At 45.3% G+C, this 21,980-nt stretch overlaps 1 protein-coding gene across 3 annotated transcripts; it reads left to right on the plus strand.

The window, feature by feature from the left end:
• The first annotated feature begins 7,327 nt into the window (after positions 1–7,327).
• DACT1 (dishevelled binding antagonist of beta catenin 1) lies at positions 7,328–20,587 on the plus strand. Of its 3 annotated transcripts, none has more exons than XM_055088473.1 (4): positions 7,328–7,372; positions 10,627–10,759; positions 11,848–12,003; positions 15,117–20,587. In XM_055088473.1, the coding sequence occupies exon 4, from the start codon at positions 15,215–15,217 to the stop codon at positions 16,898–16,900; it is 1,686 nt and encodes a 561-aa protein (XP_054944448.1). In that variant the 5' UTR covers positions 7,328–7,372; positions 10,627–10,759; positions 11,848–12,003; positions 15,117–15,214; the 3' UTR covers positions 16,901–20,587. The 3 variants fall into 3 exon arrangements, with proteins under 3 accessions (XP_054944448.1, XP_023972629.1, XP_023972631.1); XM_024116861.3 differs by lacking the exon at positions 7,328–7,372 and adding an exon at positions 8,088–8,432; XM_024116863.3 differs by lacking the exon at positions 7,328–7,372 and adding an exon at positions 8,715–8,792.
• Positions 20,588–21,980: the final 1,393 nt, after the last annotated feature.

A 21,980-nucleotide genomic window follows, 5' to 3' on the forward strand; every position in this document is an offset into this window, starting at 1 on the left:
AATGTGCCCTGTTCATAATCTGTTTTTAATTGTTAATCTGGGTGATGGCTTCATGGGAATTCATCATACCATTCTCTCTACTTTTGTGTTTTGAAATTTTCCATAATCAGAGGCCATGCAAAAAAAAGGAAGGGGGCAAATAAACTTCATTAACCTAAATAATACCTCAGATAAACAATGAAGGCAAAGAAAGAAGGAAGTCAACCGTTCTTCAGCATTTATAATGTGCCAGATCCTTCATATACTGTCTGTGACTTAACTGTGATCCCATTTTACAAATAAGGCAACTGAGGCTCAGAGAGATTACAGGACTTTTTTAAGGAGTTGAACGCTGCCAAAGCTTATGTATGCTCTTTCCAATACACCATATTGCTCTATGGGTCCGTATAGTTTCTAAGGGCAGGATCCCTGTGTTTCATCTTGGCAGCCTCAAGTGCCAGTGGGTGAAATCACAGTTCAAAACCAGATAAAATGTTTTGAAAACAATATGACATGTATGCTTTAGGAAAAATTTCGAAGCAATATATGAAAACTGGCAAAGCAATGGTTAATGATAATTTGTATCTGAGAGGAACGTCCTTAAATGTCCATTCTGTGTGGGGGAGGGCACAAGCACGTATAACATTGGGGACATTGGGGTAACCAACATTTATTTCCAGACATTTCACAACCTCTCTTTAAGGTTAGGTATAAGGCCCATTTCACAGATGAGTAAAACGAGGCTGAGAGAGGTCCAAGTTGGCAACACCAGTGTATGGTGGGCATTACCGAGCCATGGAGTGGGGCGCAGCTGGAGTTCAAATCCAGCCTGGCCTGACCCTCAGTGTACATCCTCTCACCACAACAAGTGAGTGCTATGTTAGAATCGGATTCTTTCTTCTGTGGAAACAGCATGTATTAAAGGTTAGAGAGGGTCAACCAAATTCCTCCATGGGGCCTGGGAGGGGGAAGAGTTGGGTGTGACAGAACGGCAGCGTTTCTTTATCACGAGGCAAAACTCCCCCCACTCTGTTTGGATTTAGTCTGCAAGGACCAAACTGAACAGAAGCGAATTGTCCCATCTGTTGTCAAAACCATCCTCCCAGACTTCAAAGAGTCCCGGCCCCGGAGGGAGAGACCCCCGGGGCGCAGAGGGAGATGGAAGCGGAGCCCCTTGGCCTCCTGTCGGCCGCTTCAGTCTCAGGGGGCTGGAGCCGCTGCCTGTCATCCCAGCTGACTTCTCTTTGAATCTGCGGCTCTTCACCACCCCCTGCCTTCCCCTCCGCCCGAACAGACCCAAGGCCCGATTTCTGTTTGAAGTGGACGTGCTACTCTTCACACGGCGGGCGCTGCCGCGGAGGTGCAGCCGGATTAGAGGAAGCGGCTCCCTGTGGGGCGAGGCCACCTAAGCCTCAGGCGGCAGCCAGCGCTTTCAGGCGCTCTCGGGGCGATAATGGCATTCTGGACTTTTCCACAGGGGTCCTGAGGCCCCCAAGGGATCTTAATTAAAGTGGCTTTGTGGGTCTGGGAGGCAAACACCGGCCCAGAACTCAGGGTGGGAGCTCGTTATGAGTTCTGGTTCGGTTTCTCCCTGGCCTCAGAGAGTCTCTAGGTTCATAAGAGCAAAGGAAATGAAAGAACTGGACCTACTGTCTAAATCCTAAAGCAGAAACGTCTGCTTTCACCTGAATAACCAGAGCTCTCCAGCAAAGCATCACCTGGTCATTTCCCTTTGCTGGTGTAGAAATGATGATCGGGAAACCACACTGGAAATCGCTCAAAGTACCATGCACTGGAGCGAAGCTTTCTCCTTTCTGAGATTATTCTGAGGAAAAGGTAATAAACAGATCTGTAAGGAAATTCGTTATCTTAAAGTTTACTTACATATATTAGTTACTACCTTTGAGTGAATGATATTTAGATGAAAATTTTGTTATTTTGCTATAGATCAAGTATCCCCCTATAGACATTTCAAATGTAGCTCTAAGGAGAGTAATTTGTTTTTATTTTTTTATTTTTTTTTTTTTTGCGGTACGCGGGCCTCTCACTGTTGTGGCCTCTCCCATTGCAGAGCACAGGCTCCGGACGCGCAGGCTCCGGACGCGCAGGCTCAGCGGCCATGGCTCACGGGCCCAGCCGCTCCGCGGCATGTGCGATCCTCCAGGACCGGGGCACGAACCCGTGTCCCCTGCATCGGCAGGCGGACTCTCAACCACTGCGCCACCAGGGAAGCCCAATATTTTTTTAAAAGATAATAAAAAGTTAAATATAAGATCCCCTTCTCTGTAAAATCTTTTATAAAGGTCAATAATTTTGAGGCATGTGTGTGATTTCACTTGAGTATTGCTTTTTGGATAGAATCATAGAATATATCTGCTTTGAAAATATTATTTTAAAAAAGAAAAATGAAGTGTGGGTGCCGTTTTTTAATACAATATCAATAATTATATTTACTTGTTAAGATGACAAAATTAGACAGGATTAAAAGAAATATTAGCCTCCAAGGATAATTTATATTGATACCTTTCTCTCTGTTCTTAAAATATGAAATTATTTATACATCCCACTATATTATTTTGCAAATTGTGGTAGTTTCACAATTTGGAAATGTATCTATCTATATCTATCTATAGATATATATATATATCTCACAGATGCGTGTAATTATTTAATGTGTCAGTTTACCTCCTAGACCTTAAGCTCCATGAAGGTAGGGACTATGTCTGATTTGTTTACCATTTTGTCCCCAGCTCCGGACATGTATTAGGTACTCAAATATCTGTTGAACACATGAATAATCACTCAAAGAGGTGCAATGTAATGATGATGGTATATATTTGATTTTATCTTATAAGAATGCCTGCTTTAAATTTTTTTCTGTTAATTAAGAGACTCAGGTTATACACTTGGACTTTGTGAATTTAAGAAATCACTAACGCTTATCTACAAAAAAATATGACTGAAAATGTTCTCTGGATTGTCAAATCAGATGTGCAATGGTTTGCCAGTTCATGGGATTGAAACTTTCAAATAATTGGTGACTGGTCCCAATCAATCAGAGTAAGGGCAAAATCCACTGAATATAATTGTTTAAAGAGGCCACTTGTAATTGAAACACTTTTAAATTTTGCCTAGGGATGAAGTAGTCTTATTTCATGGTGTTGTTACCAGAGCAAGTAGTTCTAGGGTATTTGCACGGTTGCTATGCTGCGCTTTCCATCTGTAAAGATAACCAGCTGAAACGGCAGAGCTAAGGGACTGAAGTCCAAAGCTGGTGGAGACATCAGTGATTGAGAGTGTGGGGAGCGCCAGGCACTGCCAGACAGATGTGCTGGGAATCCACCCCCAAACTTCATGGGATCACCTTGCGCTCGCTCCTTCAACAGAAATCTGGTGCCGGGGAACTTCTTTCACAGTGCTGAAAAAGAGCTAAAAGATAACCTTTTCTTCCAGGAATAAGGATGCCTCTGGTTGTGCACGAGTCAGTGAGGGTGGAAGAAGCTGTTTCATAGCCTTGCAGACAAGACCAGCATTGTCAAAAGTTTGCTGTTTCCGCTGCCATTCCCTGATTCCCCTCTGCCCTCAAAAGATTTGTAAAGTGGTCAGGGCCATGATGTTGCCCAGTTTTGCTACCAACCTTCTTTTCTCTTGATCTTTTGTTTCAATGTCTGCTTTCTTTCCCCTACGTGCTCACTGAAGCCTGATTGTGGGGTCAGGCTATAATTAGTTTATATATGAAGTTTAATTCACTGTGGCTCTTCTGGCATTAGACTCAGATGGGCTTTGATGTCTGGCTGGAGCTTTGATCCCAGTCCCTCGAATGGTGGCCATCACCCCAACTCAAAGGATTGCCCTTTATTTTTTTCCCTCCTATTCGGAGACAGCTTTTCCCAATTACATCATTTGTGTTTGGCCATAAAAGCTGCAAGGCATCATTTTGTTGCTTTGCTCTATAGCAAAACGTGCAATTGATGCTCCTTACTTTGCTTGGCTGCAAAGGAATGTTCACTGCTGGATAAGGCATTTGTACAGTGGTGCTCAGACTTTGTGAGGGTGCCTGGGAGTTGTTCTGCCCAAGGGCAAAGCGTCAGACTGTGTGATCTGAGGGACCCTTTCTGACTCTGCCCAGGAAATATCTTTAAGCATAAGCTACACGACTGTGATATATTCAGTCGAGACTCTTTTTCATGCTGGCAACTTTATCTTACTCTCCAGATCTTCCGGGCAGCAGATCCACCCCGTCTTTAATGTCACACTTTCTGAGCGTGGATTAGCAGCTTGTCTGAGAAGACAGAGGCCTCCAGGGAAAGCAAAAGAACTAAGGAGAGCTGAGCGATACTACAAAGAAGATGAAGTGGCGTTAGAGGAGGAAGAAGCACCAGCACTTGCTTTAAAAAGAAAGGGAAAGAAAAATCAAATCGGAGGGGTGGGGTGGGGGGGTTGGGGGGGACACTTCCCTGGTGGCGCAGTGGTTAAGAATCCGCCTGCCAATGCAGGGAACACGGGTTCAATCCCTGGTCCAGGAAGGTCCCACATGCCGCGGAGCAACTAAGCCCCTGTGCCACAACTACCGAGCCTGAGCTCTAGAGCCCGCAAGCCACAACTACTGAACCCGTGTGCCACAACTACTGAAGCCCGCGCACCTAGAGCCCATGCTCTGCAATAAGAGAAGCCACAGCAATGAGTGGCCCACGCGCTGCAACGAAGAGTAGCCCCCGCTCACCACTAGAGAAAGCCTGCGCGCAGCAATGAAGGCCCAACGCAGCCAAAAATAAATTTTAAAATAAATAAAAATTAAAAATTAAAAAAAAAATAGAGGGAAGTGAGATCCTGTCTCTGACAGGAGGGAGCAGTGAACAGTGGGTGATTACCTTCAACTGCGTCCCAAATACCTGCAACCAAAACAAAGAATCAAAGAGGAAAGAAAGCCAGAGGACTAAATTGGAGAGGAGAAAAATTGGCTGTTAGGTTAAGAAGAGAAGAGGGGCAACCCAACCAGGCACACTTAATCTGACGACATTGGGAGTTTTCCTGGAAAAACAATTACAGCATTGAGCTCCTTGCTGCTAACTTCACTTGACAGCCTGAGTTTGCTTTAATTGGCGCGTGAATGAGCAGCATTATTTATTAATGTGTAATGGACGCTTTAGAAAGCATGACCTTTTTTCCGATTTGCGACCATTTTATTGGCGGAACCATTTGAATACATTACTTTTAATATTGAAACTTGCTGGGAACACTTTTTCATGGAGATGTACAAGCTGTTAGGGCAAATGGTTGGCTTTGGACTAATGAGCCAGCTCAAAGTGGCATTTGGTGGGTAGGGGGCTTGGGAGGTGGGGAGGTTTGGAGACACAGCGACTTGTCTGCTTTAACAAGATTTATTAGTAGTGTGTAAAAACATGTTTCAGCTTTCTTTTTCCCCCCTCAACTATATAAATATAGTTGTCGATGTGTGACATAACAAAGGCCACAGTAATAGATTCCACCCAGCCAGAAGGAATCTAATTCAGAGCTAGAAAGCAAGAAGCTTGCCTAGAAATGAACAGCATGAGACAATGACAGAGGACATGGGTGAGTGGCATTTGGTAGACAGGATTAGTCATTATTCTTTAGTGCCTTACAAAAATTAGGGAGGAAAATTTCGTTCCTGTATTATCAAGTATGGTGTCTGGCACACAGTAGGCATAAAGCATAGGTGAACTGAATGGAATTAATTTTGTATGTTGATGAGCACCTAAGCATAATTCCACTTTTAGATCTAATATACAATCTGGTTAATTATGAATCATGGTTGTAGTTATAGTTCCAGTTAGTCTGTGAGGGGCAGCAATGGGGAAGTCAATGGAGGGTGGCAAGAGAACTCTTGTTTTTGTTTTTTGGTACATGTCAACTTGACTCTATTTGTTGCAGAGATTAAATGGGTACTATTAAGTTAGTTGGAAAGTATGTAAATGAAAAAAACAATTTACAACCAACCTGCAGTTTCTTGAATGCTTGCAAAGGCATTGTCCTGAGTACAGTAATACTAAGAGGATATTAAAACAATCACTGCCTTCAGGGAACTTTAATAATGTACTTGGAGAGACGGGATACACATAAACACCTACGTACATAGATGTAAGTGTACATACCCATGAAAATAACCATACAAATAGCATTTGGTAAGAATCAAATATTCATGCAGTTAACAGGAGTTCAGAGGAGAGAACTGAACTGATCTTGGAGGGAAGAAGGTTGGACTACGCAGAGGGTTCTGAGAAATGGAGAATTCTTAGCAGGGCTAAGCAGCTGGGTAAAGGTGTAAGAGTCTGAAATAATGATATAGGATGCACTCCTTCACACAACACTTTGCCTGAACTTCAGCAAATTGCGACTTGCTGGATTCAATTTCTGAGGCTCTTGGATGTACTGCTGTTTAAAAGAGATATGGTACTTTTCCCTAGACAAGCCAGCTGGTGGCATTTCCAGACCCCTATCCCACTGAAATTCCCTGTGACCAGTGTCCCAAGCAGAGATGACCATACCACAAGTGCTACTTCAGGGGAAAAGTTTATTAGTCCCTCTGGAGGAAAAAAAATAAGATACAACTCATATAACCTTTACTATGTATGTGCCTGCCACGTTGTAAACACCCCTACTCCCATATATATTATATACTGTATATTATTATTATTATTTTGTGTGTGTGTGTGTGTGTGTGTGTGTGTGTGTGTGTGTGTGTGGTACGCGGGCCTCTCACTGTTGTGGCCTCTCCCGTTGCGGAGCACAGGCTCCGGACGCACTGGCTGAGCGGCCATGGCTCACGGGCCCAGCCGCTCCGCGGCATGTGGGATCTTCCCGGACCAGGGCTCGAACCCGCGTCCCCTGCATCGGCAGGCGGATTCTCAACCACTGCGCCACCAGGGAAGCCCCTATACTGTATATTATTATAATTCTTACAACAGGCTCCTTCTGTTAGTAGCTCCACTTTACCGTTGGGGAAACGGAGGCACAGAGAGGTGAAGTTACTTACCTGCACAGCTAGTCTTGGCTGGAAAGGGGATTCAGATTCAGGCAGTCTGGTTTCAGAGTCCTCTGACTCTGCTCGCAGACTAAATAACAACAATAAAAAACTCAAACAAAAACCAAAGCGCGCAGGCGCGCGGACTCACTAAACCCGGCGCTTGCAAAAGAACTGATGCAACCGCTTGCTGTAGAGCGACATCCTCCTGCCTAAATTTATTGATAAATGCCTTCCGTGAAAAGATTAAAACAACAGCAACAAAACTAAGAGTGAAACAGTTTTAGGACAACGTTGCACTGTGCCTTGTAGTGCCTGCCTTTACAACTTGGAGTCCAAAAAGCCAAACCCAAGAAATGGTCTTTGAATACATTCGCAGTACCTTGCTGGGTAAGGTGAAAGAAACCTAAATCAGCCTGAGTGGGTACGAACAGTGGACGGGTGGGGAAAGGGTTAACGTTGTGTGCTTCAACTCGGTCGAGTTTCAGAAAGTTCTCTGGGGAGCCCAACTGACGCGTCCCTTCGCGGACCCTGCCTGCGAGGCCGACTGTAACAGGATGCTGGGGCTCGAGGTGCTCGCCCCTTGCTTTGTGCGAGGGAAAAGAACCAATAAGGAGCGAGGCAAAAACTGGGTGCTGTAAACCCGAAAAGGGGGCGAGGAGGCCCGCGGGAAGAGCGGAGGAGGAGAGAGGGAGGAGCGGGGAGGGCCCGGCGAGGAGGAGGCCGGCGCCGAGCGTGAGCGGCGCCCCTGACACTAGAGGGGGAAGCCGGGGGGGAGCGGGCCTCGCAGCCGAGGGGCCGGCGCGGGGAGGCGGGCGCCGGGCGGGGGTTCGCCGGGCCGCCGCGCGTGACGTAGCGCCGGGCAGGGCGTTATCAGCTGCGGGGCCGCGGCGAGGGACGCGTGGCGACAGCGGACGGCGCCGCCCGGTCCCGGACGGCCGCAGCCAGCGGCAGCGCACGCGGGTTCCGAGCGCTCCGGGTCTCCGCCCTGCCGCCGCGGCCCGGCCGCCGGGAGGCATGAGTCCGCGGCCGCAGCCCTAGCGCCCGCTCCTCCGCCCGGGCGGCCCGGCTGCGGGGACGGGTGCGCGCTGCAGGGTTGGGGGCCATGAAACCGAGTCCGGCCGGGACGGCGAGGGAGTTGGAGCCGCCGGCGCCGGTCCGGGGCGAGCAGCGCACGGCGGAGCCCGAGGGGCGCTGGCGGGAGAAGGGCGAGGCGGACACGGAGCGGCAGCGCACCCGCGAGCGGCAGGAGGCCACGCTGGCCGGGCTGGCGGAGCTGGAGTACCTGCGCCAGCGCCAGGAGCTGCTGGTCCGGGGCGCCCTGCGCAGCTCTGGGGGCGCGGGGGCAGCTGCAGCCCGCGCCGGGGAGCTGCCGGGGGAGGCGGCGCAGCGCAGCCGCCTGGAGGAGAAGTTCTTGGAGGAGAACATCTTGCTGCTGCGGAAGCAATTGGTAGGTCGTGCCCGGAGGTGGGGCACGGCCCTCCCTGAAGACGGGCCGGGGGTCGGGCAGGTGGCCTGCGGTGGGCGCTGCGGTGCCTCTGACTGGGGAAATCCTTTGGCTTCCCGGGACCCCCGCCCGGTGCCCCCCTGACCCGGGTTCCCGAGGGCGCCTGCGGCGCGTGGGCTGCCGACGCCCACGCGATCCCGGCGTGTGCCCGCTTTGTGTCAGGTGAGGGGCTGGCAACCCCGCGCGGACGGCCGGGCGGGGGAGGCCGCTCTCCCCTCCTGCTCTGCCTTTGGAATTCTTGGAGTCTCCTGGTTGTTACCTTCAAACTCTCCAGTTAGACGAAAGCGTGCCCTCTCCCCGAAGGTTTGCAAAGCCCCATTTAAAATAGCATTTCTTTGGGTAGCTTCTTGACTTCATGTCCTCCCGCCGAGAGGGGACAAAAGCCGAGGAGGGGGCTTGTGGTGCGGTTGACTGTCCAATGCCGAATTTTACGATTACACGGAAGCGGCCGCGGGGAACCTGCCCCTCCCAAGGCTTTCCCCAGCCTGCCAGCTTTTGCCGGGGCTGCTGCTTAATTTAATAAAGAAGCCCTTTTGTATAAAGGCGGCTAAAACCGCTGCAAATGATGGAAATTTGGCTGGAGAAAGTGCCCCCTCCCCTCATATTTTACACGTACTGCTCGCTGTGACTTGAGGTGGAAGTGGGCGAAGAGAAAAACCTGCTCTCAGGGAGCATTTATCATTGGATTTGTGTCAGCGTCTCAGACGTTTTCTGCCGTCTTCATTAATGGGGAAGAAAAAGAACTTCGGCGCTTAATGTATTGATGGAACAGCTTTTGACCCAGCCTCAGAGTAATGGCGGCAGCTTTGTTTCGGTGACCTCAAAAATGTAGTTTTGAAAACAGGAGAAAAAAAAAAATCCTTATCTGACCATGTGATACTATCTGAAACTAGACGCATGCTAGATAATGTCCCTCCTACGATTACCAACGGAGTGATGCTGTGTGGTTATTTGTCAAGTGTTTTCTTGTATTATCTCTTTTCAGATAATTTGTCTCTTTTTTTGAGCATCAAAGTGATTTGACTTGTTTGGTTCATTTTTTCTGAACTCATTCTAACAAACAAGCATGTTATGTCTCCAAGCTTTTTAAGTCAAAGAACAGACAGGAGGGGTAGATTCATATGCATCTGTTTTGTAAGGATGTACAACATGTATATGGTGGTTTGTGCAATACCTCTGTTTTGGCATTTTGCTGTGTTTTTTGGTAGCAGACACTGATTTGAGCCAGTTCTTGCTGCTTATGCCTGTCATTGACATTGTGGGCATTGTCTTATACAATAGCACCTTCTTGTCTTCATGAATCTCACAACTGTGAGTGGTGCATTCCTGTTGACCCCTGGAGGGGAGCAAGGCAGCATGTCAGGAGAATTCCCGTCCACTCAGTGTTTGTGGTACTGTTTTCATTTGTAGACTTGGCATTTGTGATTTGAACCAGATGCCTTTTGAGTTTTGTTTTTTTGCTTCCCCAGCAATAGGAAGCACTAGGTGGCGGTGTGAGTTAGCACTACGGTCTGTCACCTTTGGAAACCCGAGCTGAGTTCAAATCTTGATGGACCTTCCCTTGAGGGTTTTGGATTCTGCCAGCTCACATTATACTTGGCACTGGCTATTAGTATTAGTCTCTCACTTTCAAAGGCCCTAAGACTGATTAAACCCCACAAAGCAACTAATAGAAAACAAAACTCTGCAGGACATTTGGCCAGAAAATCTCACCTAAGTAAGATTATAGTGTATTGTAGGAAATCTGTTATACTCTGACAAATTAAAGAGTCTACAGTGAAGTACTGTTCTGTAAAAAAACTGGCTGTACACAGAGGTTTTTTGAAAAATCTCAGTGGGTTTTGCTCATACAACCTATAAAAAGTAAGTTTTTATATATATATATATATTAGTTTAAACTAAAATCAAGTCTTGTTTTTATGAAGAAACTATATCACCACAAAATGTGAGAAAGTGGAATTCAACGTGGGACATATTCTTGAAGTTTTTATTTATTTCAGGTCATCCAGTAAAAATTTTGGTTTTGGAAGATTTAGGGAACTCTTCAGATGGTAATTTGAATACTTAGAGCCAGACTTTCTGGTTCTTTGTCACCAAAATGTGTTTGTTTTTCCTTTCTCCCTTTCTTCCTAATCAGAATTGTTTGAGGAGAAGAGATGCTGGTTTGTTGAACCAGTTGCAGGAACTCGACAAGCAGATAAGTGACCTGAGACTGGATGTGGAAAAGACATCTGAGGAGCACCTGGAGACAGACAGCCGCCCCAGCTCAGGTGAGTGTCGGGGCCCAAGGAGGAATTCTGTGGTCATGAGTTCTGCCTTGGCCTCCTGTGCGTAGCATTCCCAGACCTGCAAATGGCAGTGGAGTTTGTTTCCAGTGCAGAGAGAATAAAACGAAACAAAACAAGAGAAGTCTGCCGTTCAGTTGCATAAGAGGGGGAACAAAATCAGGAAACAAATTTTTTTAAAAATTTGTTGTGTTGAAGTATAGTTGATTTATAATGTTTTGTTAATTTCTACTGTACAGCAAAGTGATTCAGTTACATGTATATATACATGCTTTTTCATATTCTTTTCCATTATGGTTTATCACAGGATATTGAATATAGTTCCCTGTGCTATACAGTAGGACCTTGTTGTTTATCCATCCTCTGTATATTAGTTAGCGTTTGCTAATCCCAAATTCCCAATCCATCCTTCCCCCACTCCCCTCCCCCTTGGCAGCCACAAGTCTGTTCTCTATGTCTGTGAGGCTGTTTCTGTTTTGTAGATAAGTTTGTTAGACAACAGAATTTTTAATAATGAGATTGATCTCACTGAAGTCTCCTGAGTTTAAAAATAAAAGCTTCTATTCAGATTTCTGGAAGAGTGCTCCTCCTTTGAAACTTGAGAAAGTCAGAACTGGGCTAGAAAATTAGTCACACTTCAACTTCCTGAGACCACTTCAAAAGTTTGTTCTTTTTTTCTTTTAAACCATTTGGCTACTTAAATAGATTTGTTTTTCTCTTCAAGTTATTCTTTCTGAAATGTTCGTGAAAAAGTTGAAGTTTGACAGATCTAAGTCTCTTTCCTTGCACATCTTTAAAGGTGGGGTCTAGGAGTAAGGTCAGTTTGAGAGTGAGGGTACTCTCAGCTTTGAAACATACCCATAGTTATGGGCTTTTTGCCTTTTTCCAAAGATTGCTGGAAATGAAACCATAAAGTCGGGACACTAAATCTAGTGAACCAAAATTGGTGCCCCTCCCTCTCATATTCTCCCTTTCCTACCTTTTCCACGTGATTACCCCTTTTTCCTTTTAGGCACAAATGTGTGTTATTGCTTGATATGATCTTAATCCCAAATGGTGTTTTTTGTTTGTAGGGTTTTATGAACTGAGTGATGGGGCTTCGGGATCCCTTTCCAATTCCTCGAACTCCGTCTTTAGTGAGTGTTTATCCAGTTGTCATTCCAGCACCTGTTTTTGCAGCCCCTTGGAGGCAACCTTGACTATCTCAGATGGTTGCCCCAAATCTGCAGGTAAGACGTTTTACAATTGATAGACATTTTAATTGGAAGGGGTCAAAGGTCTTTAAAGGTTGTCTAGCTTCTACTGATGAAAAACAAAGGCTCAGAGAATTTCATCAGCTTTCTGCATTTAGTGCCATAGTTGCATCTAGAATCAAGATCACCACTATTCCAGTCCTCTTTGGGTATCACCTGGCTTTATATTCTGATGATAGCAAGATAGCTTATTTTTAGAAATGCTGTCCCAATATTATAGGTCTTGAGCTCTGTTTTTGAGCTTTTGCTGTTCAGTTGTTTGCATTTTCTTTTCAAAATTACTTTGGATCTGTTTTCTTCTTCTTTTAATCATTTAAAGCTAAAGCTTACATTAAGTTAAATATATCTGTCAGCCTGGCTAAGAGAAAGTGCCACTGCTTGGCACTTCTGGTAGCAGTGGCCCCTCCGTGTTCTCCAGAACGCCTTGCATGATGGCAGCTCTCCTTTTAGCAGGTGGATAGGGTGAGATCCCCTAGACCATGTTCCCCATTTTGGGCTATTCTTGCAGTGACCTCTAGAGAGGATCATGCCATTGTTGGTACAGGAAGAGTTTCTGCATTTCCACTATGTGTCACACACTGCTGTGTGCTCTGCATACATTTATCTGCTTTGAATCCTCCCGATAGTTCTGCAGGGTGCAAGTGTTGTTAGCTCCATTTTATGTGTCAGAAAAATGAGGCCTGCTGAGGTTAGGTTAGGTAAGTTGCTTAAGGTTATGTAGAGAGTAAGTGACAGAGGCAGGGTTCAAGCTCAGGACTATCTGCCAGGTCCATGTTTTTCCACCACACCAAGGGAATCCAGAAATTGTTGTGTTCAACCTTCTCAACAAACAGAGGAGGAATTTGGTTTTATATGCCTTTGTCAGAGGCTTCTCATTGGCTGAATGGCAGAGTTGTTGCTGAAACTCGGGACACCTTCCTTAGTTCTGCTTTAGTACGATTCCTCAGAAGATCAGAGAAAATATGGAAGTTAGAGGAGTTGTGGGTCCTGGCACAAGTCACATACAAACCCTTGGTTTGTATGTGTTGTCCACTTGGGTAAAAGGTTGAATTTCTGAGGTCCAGGCAATGCAAACATAACACTAAACAACTGAGGCTGCTAATTGGCTGATGTCTTTGTACAGTGTGTGTTGTTAGCAGCAAACATTTGGTGAAGCACAAATCTGTGTTATCTAGAGTATCTGGGCCTCAAGTTCATTGGTAATTGCTCTCTTTCACTCTGCAGATCTGGTTTCAGAGGGAAATTTTATAAACCTATTAAAGGTACTTTGGTATAGGTTTTCCTTAAAGACAGACTCCTGCCATCCCAAATGCCACATCTTCACATAATTGAGACAGTTGGGCTGGCCCTTGCCGGCTGGGATGCCTGTCTTGTTCCTTAACTTTATGGAGGAAAAAGAGATGAAAGATGTCGTGTAGGTAAATGTGGCTTAAAGTAAGACAAGGATAGGCCTTGGGGTAGTGAGGAGTGATGGGCAAGGATATTAGCTTGAGAGGTTTCCCCTTCTTACAACAAGCTATTTATCGGCAGTGGAGGTGGGATTGGGGACATGGCACTTTTATTTTACAATAACCTTTTGTTTACAAATGAATCATATCATTTTTGGGTCTAGACTGTATTTCTCCCCCCTTCCCCGCCCCCTGCCAACTGCTAATTATCATTGGAATTCATGGAGCTTTCCCTTAAGTTAACAATTAACATAGAACCTAGCATGTAGTGGGTTTTCAATATTTGAGTGAATAAACAATTATAATGGACAACAAATTAAATAGTGACAAAAACTTTGGTTTTCTCTAACTAAAGTTCATTCAAGGGATTTGATATTTATAATGTATGCCAAGACGAGCGCAAAATCATTTAATTAAGCAAGAAAGCTTGATGTCATTGTATTTTGGCATCTACATTTTTGAGATGTGGGAAATTTATTCATTAATACTACTCAGTCTTTTAAAACATCATCAATAATTCCCTCCTAAAATATTGTACTTTATTTTTTAGTGTCACTATTGAAAACATAGGGTGATTATTATTTAAATTTAATTAGTCTCTATTGAAATTTGATTAGTTACCCTGACCTTTCATTTGACAGTTATACTAGAACACATGTCATTAAGAATTAGGTCTAAGGTCTTCCCTGGTGGCTCAGTGGTTGAGAGTCCGCCTGCCGATGCAGGGGACACGGGTTGGTGCCCCGGTCCGGGAAGATCCCACATGCCGTGGAGCGGCTGGGCCTGTGAGCCATGGCCGCTGAGCCTGCGTGGCGTCCGGAGGCTATGCTCCGCAGCGGGAGAGGCCACAACAGTGAGAGGCCCGCGTACCGCAAAAAAAAAAAAAAAAAAAAAAAAAAAGAATTAGGTCTAAAAAATTTAAAATGAGGAGGAAGCCCATAGAGAGTATAGTTTATCTGAAGTATTTTAAAGGGAAACCAGGAATAGAATACAGAAGGGAGAGTGGCCTAGAGAAAGAACGACTCAAAAAACATTTATTTTTCCAGTAATAATGCAGTACATATTTACTGAAAATTTAGAAAATAGAAAATAAAGAAGAAAGTAAACATTACTTGCTTTCCCACCACACTGAGATGCTAGTGCTCTATTAGCATCTTGGCGTGCTTCATTTCAGACTTTTTTCTTTGCATATATCCAGTCTTAATAAAACCATAATCAATAGCCTGTTATTATGATTTTCACTCCACTTTAAAGTGTTTTCCCCATATTATTCAATAGTTTGAAAGCATTTTTAATGACTGAATATTTTTCCTTCAGAGTTATAGCTTGTTAAAAATTCCTTTGTTAATTATTTTTTCCGTCACCCAGTAGTGCGAACTGTATGTGAAATAGTAGAATAGCTTGTGGAGTATTTGTTGATTCTTTGGCATTCTCCCTGTACCCATGAATTTGTCTTCGTAGAAACTGGCCAGAGTCGAGATGGTACTGACCAATTCATTTCTTCAGAGTGTACCTTTAAATGTTTTTCATATCTCATAGGATGGTTGGAATATAAAGAAGGCCACTGGGAAGACCAGGCCTCAGAGGCAGTAGGCCATTCCCCCTCCACATCACAGTCTAATTCCCTTGGTGTCATTGCAGATGTGAATCCCAAGTACCAGTGTGATCTGGTGTCTAAAAACGGGAATGATGTGTATCGCTACCCCAGCCCGCTTCATGCTGTGGCCGTGCAGAGCCCAATGTTTCTCCTATGCCTGACCGGCAGTCCCCTGAGGGAAGACGAGAGGCTCGGTAGTCATGCCAACGACATCTGTGTCGGATCTGAGCTGGATGCCGTCAAGACGGACACTTCCTTACCCTCTCCAAGCGGTTTGTGGTCTGCTCCCCATCCTTCATCGAGTAAGAAAATGGATGGTTACATTCTGAGCCTGGTCCAGAAAAAAACGCACCCTGTAAGGACCAACAAGCCGAGAACCAGTGTGAACGCTGACCCCACCAAGGGGCTTCTGAGGAATGGGAGCGTTTGTGTCAGAGTGACTGCGGCCGTCTCACAGGGCAACGGTGGGAACCTTAAGAATTCGAAACAGGTGCCTTTGCCCTCTGGCGGGATCCCCTCTTTGGACAATGGGACGTTGTCCCCACTGAAACAGTGGTCAAAAGAATCAAAGCCAGAACCACTGGAAAGCAAGAGGTTGCCCGCGCCTGAGGGCATCTCCCCAGGCGCTGCCACTGAACTTCCAGGTAAGCATCTGCCCAAAAATGCCAAGCCAGCCTCCCAGGAACTTGCTAGGTGTCCCCCTGCTGGGGCAGGGGAGTCTCCTAAGGAAAGTGGGCAGATCCCAGCTGCCTCCCCAAAAGAGAGCCCTGGGAGGGTCCCCGCCTCGATGCAAGAGAACAAGGTGGTCCAGCCACTGAAAAAGGTGCCACAGAAAAACTGCCCGCCGGCTCTCCCTACGGCGGCGCCCCCTCCCGCCGCTTCGGCTCTGCTGTCTCCCGCTTTCCCGGTGGAAGAGCGGCCTGCCCTGGATTTCAGAAGCGAGGGCTCTTCTTCTCAGAGCCTGGAGGAAGGGCCTCTGGGGAAGGCGCCGCCGGTCCTGGCGCAGCCGCCCGGCGTCAGGCCGCCCCGGGGTACGCGGCCCGCGGCCGCCCCGAGGGGCTCCGCCCTGAAGCCCCGGGCCCCGGCTGTCCACGGGCCGGAGAGCGCGCTGCCCGCCGTGAGGGAGAAAGGCCGGGCGGCCGGCAAGAAGTGTCGGTTCCCCGATGACGCGGATACAAATAAGAAACTCCGGAGAGCCCCGGCCAAGGGGCGGCGGGGCGGGGGCGGCCAGCCCGACGCGGGACCGCTCAGCCGGCCGCTGGGGGCGGGCCACAGGGCGGGGAGCCGGGGGCACGGCCACGGCCGGGAGGCGGTGGTGGCCAAGCCCAAGCACAAGCGCACCGACTCGCGGAGGTGGAGGTCGGCCGCCGAGGTGTCCTACGAGGAGGCGCTGCGGCGCGCGCGGCGGGGCCGCCGGGAGCCCGCGGGGCTGTTCGCGGCCGGGCCGCTGCCCTACGCCAGCCCCTACGCCTACGCGGCCAGCGACTCCGAGTACTCGGCCGAGTGCGAGTCCCTGTTCCACTCCACCGTGCTGGACACCAGCGAGGACGAGCGCAGCAACTACACCACGAACTGCTTCGGCGACAGCGAGTCCAGCGTGAGCGAGGGCGAGTTCGTGGGCGACAGCACCAGCACCAGCGACTCCGAGGAGAGCGGAGGCTTGATTTGGTCCCAGTTTGTCCAGACTCTCCCTCTGCAGACGGTCCCGGCCCCGGACCTTCGCCACAACCCCACCAAAACCTTCGTCAAAATTAAGGCTTCACACAACCTCAAGAAGAAAATCCTGCGCTTTCGGTCTGGCTCTTTGAAACTGATGACGACCGTTTGAGTAACGTCCTTGGTGTAGAAAGTGGGGTTTTTCTAGTTCCCGAAGAAACGGCGGCGTCTTACTATTTTGTGCGTAATAATCCCGTGGAATGCTTTCCTTTGCTTTAGATAAAACCGAGGTGAATTATGTCTCATCTTCGTCAAGTATGGACACTAGTGCCTTTAGTGGAAGGTAAAGAATGTCTTTGCTGGTTAGAAGTGAATATTGAGTTTCTAATGGTGGTGATAGTGACTTTTGCGGTTTCAGATGGTTTTTATTTGACATTTTGTGAGCGTCTGTGAAGGCACAGGTTTTGATGTTCAAGTGTTAATGGGATGAGACCTTTTGATCTGGAGGTCAGGTGGATGGAATTTTAGGACATACATTTGCTTCTTTGGTTCTTTAGGGCAGCGTCTCCATGAGGGTTTTCCTGTTGGGGGTATCACATACAATTGTGTGAGGTAGATACAAGGGGCAGTCATGGTTTTCTGTAGTTTTTTATATACTCTTCTTTTCTCAGATGTATCCCCGTTCTGTATTCTCCTCAGAACTGTTTGGTTTACTGGACTCAGAACTTGAAGACCAGACCCTACATCCAGAGAGGTGACCTGGATAGGGAGGCTGGTAATACCTTAAAAGGATTCACTAAAACCTTTGCCACACTTGGTGCCTAGGCCCTGGTTACAGTAACCTCTTCTAGGGCCATTTACCCAACATTGATGCCTTTCTCCTCCTCCCTAATTTGCAGCAGATCCAACCACTCCTCCCTTGGAGACTTGCCTTTGTGATAACATTTTGGTCATCGGGGACAGAGAAATTCACTCCTAGTGAAATAACCCTTGGGTACGGCTCCAAGCTCAGAACTGCTCACGGAGCACTGTGCCACCTAAGCATTAGCCCAAACGTATTAGTGCAATCCAGTCCAGATTGGACCACTGACCCTGTTTGGAAGGGCTTTTAAAAAAAAAAAAAATTTTTTTTTGGTAAGCAGTATTGTGTAAAATTCCTTTTTTTAGACCCGTATATGCATGTTTTGTGCATGAGTAGTATTTGTTTTGATATTCCTGTTGATGTTAAATGACTGTATGATATAAACAGTATGTGTTTTTATATATCTTTGTGTAAATTTAATATAACACATTATATGCTGTAATAAACGATTTGTTTTACTGCTGTTAAGTTTGTTATTTGGGTATAAAACCAGATGTTTACACCTATAAGTCTTGTGCTGATTATTGTGGGATTTATATTCTAGCATTAGAATATTATTTGCAATAATAATTAAGGCAGATTTCAGGAGTATTGGAATGGATGGTGAATAAACAAATGAGGAAAAGCAAGCTACTTCTTTAGAATGGTTAAGGTGCTTCTTTAAAATTTAAGGTACATTTGATAGATCTCTTCTAAGGAAAATATTTCTGAGAAGACTTCCCTCTCTCCCTCAACTTCTAAGTATGAAAAATTTTCAACATGGAAAAGTCGAAAGGATAGTACAATAAACACCTATACAGCCACCACCTAGATTCAACAGTTGTTAACATTTTGCCGTGCTTGCTTTAACACTCTTTATGTATTGATATATATTAGATTAAACCATATTGCTGGTTTTGTGGGTCAAAGACAGATTTTGGCAATCCTCCCTCTCCCCACCACGCTACTACATTATTTTAAAGTAAATTTCAGGCATCATGATATTTCATCTCTAAAAATTTAAGTACGTATTTCCGAAGAAGAAGGAGATTCTCCTATATAATCACAACACCATGATCACACCTAAGGAAAATTGACAATATTATCATCAAAAATTTAATCTCTATTCAAATTTCCCAATTTGTTTCAAGAACGTTTTAGTAGCAGCTTCCCTGCTCCTCCCAACCAGGATTCAGTCAATGTTATACGTTGCATTTGGTTATAGATCCCTAGTCTTTTAAGTCTGGAATAGCCTCTCCATATTTTTTTCAAATGCCATTGGGTTTTTAAAGTCGGAGCAGTTGTCTTGTAGAAGGGCCCACATTCTGAATTTGGTTGTTTCTTTATGTTGTCTTCTAACATCTTCTAGTCCCTCTATTTCCTGTAAACTGTGAAGGCTTGATTGGATTCAGGTTAAACATTCTTGGCAAGAAGATTTCACTAGTGATCTTGCGTGTTTTATTGCTTCACATCAAGAAACAGAATATCAGGTTGCCCTACTATTACTGAATTTAAGAGTGATCCCTTTAAGAGTCAAGTCGGTGAGCAGAATTTTCTCCACTGTAAAGGTTTTGTTTTTCCTCTTTGCAAATGGTTAGTGTTTGTGGGTGACTCTTTGGTAGTGTGTGTGGATATCCTGTTCTTCATAACCTTCCACTTACTGGCTTTAGTTTGCTGATCTTTGCCTGAATCAGTTATTGCCTTGGGGATGCAAAATGGTTTTCTAAGTATCTTTTCTTCTTTTACTAGCTGACATTCTACAAAAAAGAGCTTTCCTTGTTATTTTTTTCCCACTTTCTCTTTTTAAAATATCATGATGGGGCTTCCCTGGTGGCGCAGTGGTTGAGAGTCCGCCTGCCGATGCAGGGGATGCGGGTTCGTGCCCCGGTCTGGGAAGGTCCCACATGCCGCGGAGCGGCTGGGCCCGTGAGCCATGGCCGCTGAGCCTGCGCGTCCGGAGCCTGTGCTCCGCAACGGGAGAGGCCACAACAGTGGGAGGCCCGCGGTCCGCAAAAAAAAAAAATTAAGAAAAATATGATGGATTCGTGGATTTTTATTCATTTGATTCTTTACAGTCACTTACGGTTATTGTTCTTGTTGATGCTCAACATGCCCCAAATTTGGTCAGTGGGAGGATACATTTCATTAAAAGGAGACTCTGGAATCAGCTCAGTCTCATAATTCATGTATTTATTATGAGATGTACTCCATTAAAATGATTCTTTCACATGCTAAACTGCAATGCAACAAAAATCCCTTAACTATCCATTTTTTTATTCTGTCTTGGAAATGGTCTCTTTTCCTATATTTTATATCCCTCTTATCTCTAAGAAGGCTTTTAACTTTGAAACTATAGCAAATTATTTCTTCTATAAAACTGTATCTTATCTTTATCTTATAAAGATAAGACTTTTTTTTCAACAAGACATCTTTTTTTTTAACAAGACATCTTGGGCAATTTTTGAAAATGTTGAGTTGCTAGTCTTTTCGTATTCATATGTTTTTATATGCAGTCATTCTTCTTTGACTAGAATTTATTCGGTTACCTGATTAAATCTAAGCCAAGCACAAACAAGGGGATGATCTCTCCATGTTTTCTAATGGTGTGATCCAATCTCTTTGGGGGCAAGTTATAAAGTTTATTGTGTAAGGCAACTGGGACCTGCAGTCAGTTCTTGAATCATGTCCAAGTTGTTCTCAATAAGCATTATTCTCAGAAGGGGACGCTTCCTGAAAACCAGCTTCTGAATAATTACATGATAGGTGACAGAATGCCAAAGGAAGAGAAGCATGAAAAACAGGATTTTTCAAAGAACTTTGGGTTTGTCCACCTCTGTCTATTGCTTGACTTCCCTGTAGCTAGCAGTTGTACTGCACTTGGAAAATTGGCTTTTGTGCATTATTTTCAATGACAAAATACCTGCTATTGTTGTTTCAAATAAAATGGCTCTTTAAAATATTTTCCTTTATTTAAATAAATTACAAATACTCATTGTCAGAAAAGAAAAAGATATCAGATATTTACACAGGTGTTTACACTCTTCTCTCTCAATCCTCTTCAAATCCTACTCTTCAGTAATGTTGGTGTATGTATTTCCATACTCTGTTATATGCACAAATATATAACCTTTATATTTTTTCTTCAAAACCAAGTCTCAGTTTATATGTATCATTCTGTAACTTGCTTCCTTCATTTCGTGAATATAATTCTGTCTTTGTAATGGGGTTCCAAGTATGTCCTTGGAAAATAGGCACCAGAGGAAAAAGGCACCAGATTTTATGGGGCTACTTTTTTGCTCTGCTTAGAAAAATTCTTATATTTAGCAACAAAAGTGTTACCTGAGTGCTATACTTTTGCACACATATTGCCTTTCTAGTTTTCTCATGTATTTTGTTATTTTGTATTGTGAGGTCACTTCAGTGGGGTATTATCGCAGGAATCCTGTGAGGCTTGATTAAGACTTTTGCCATACTGAGGAGCTTTGTCTTTTTTTCTGCCAGGTGCCTCAGGGACATTTCCAGGCTGGACCACTTTTAAGTTCATTTCTCTGCTTTGAGGTTACCTGACTACAGAGGTAGTATAAATTCAAATCCTAAATCCACATGGAAGTTACATGTTTTCAGAGGAGACCTTTCCCAAGGTGGAAGAGCTTCCTTATTTTCATCCTGGGCCAAGAAGTGGATTTTCTTTTCTTGGACCAACCCTTCACTGAGGGTATAGTGCTTCTGTGCCTGTAGGAATATGGGGAAGTCTCAGTCCCAAATCCTACCCTCGGAGAGCCAAGTCCTTGTCCTTGTGTGCCTTGCTTTAGGGACCAGAAACTTCTCCCTCTACTCTCCAAAAAGGTAGACCAAACTTGGGTTCATTTCTAGTGAAGTCAATATACACTTAACGAGGATGTTTGTTAATAGTTTACCCATCGGGCTTCCCTGGTGGCGCAGTGGTTGGGGGTCCGCCTGCCGATGCAGGGGACGCGGGTTCGTGCCCCGGTCCGGGAGGATCCCACGTGCAGCGGAGCGGCTGGGCCCGTGAGCCATGGCCCCTGGGCCTGCGCGTCCGGAGCCTGTGCTCCGCAATGGGAGAGGCCACAACAGTGAGAGGCCTGCGTACTGCAAATATATATATATATATATATATATATATATATATATATATATAGTTTACCTATCATTTCCAAGTGTTTTACAGTGAAATGATTAGGTTGTCTATCCATCAAAAGGCTGGAAACAGAAACCATAGCGCTACCCATTGCCTTTGCCAATAAGTTGGATTCTCCTTTCCCCCTCTTATTTTTGGTACAATATTATTGAGGTACAACTGAAGTATGATAAAATGCACATACTTGAACTTCACAATTGGATCAGTTTTGATATACTTATATACCCGTGTAATCACCACAATCAATAATAA

The sequence above is a fragment of the Physeter macrocephalus genome, chromosome 11, assembly GCF_002837175.3.
Source record: "Physeter macrocephalus isolate SW-GA chromosome 11, ASM283717v5, whole genome shotgun sequence".
NCBI lineage: Eukaryota > Metazoa > Chordata > Mammalia > Artiodactyla > Physeteridae > Physeter > Physeter macrocephalus.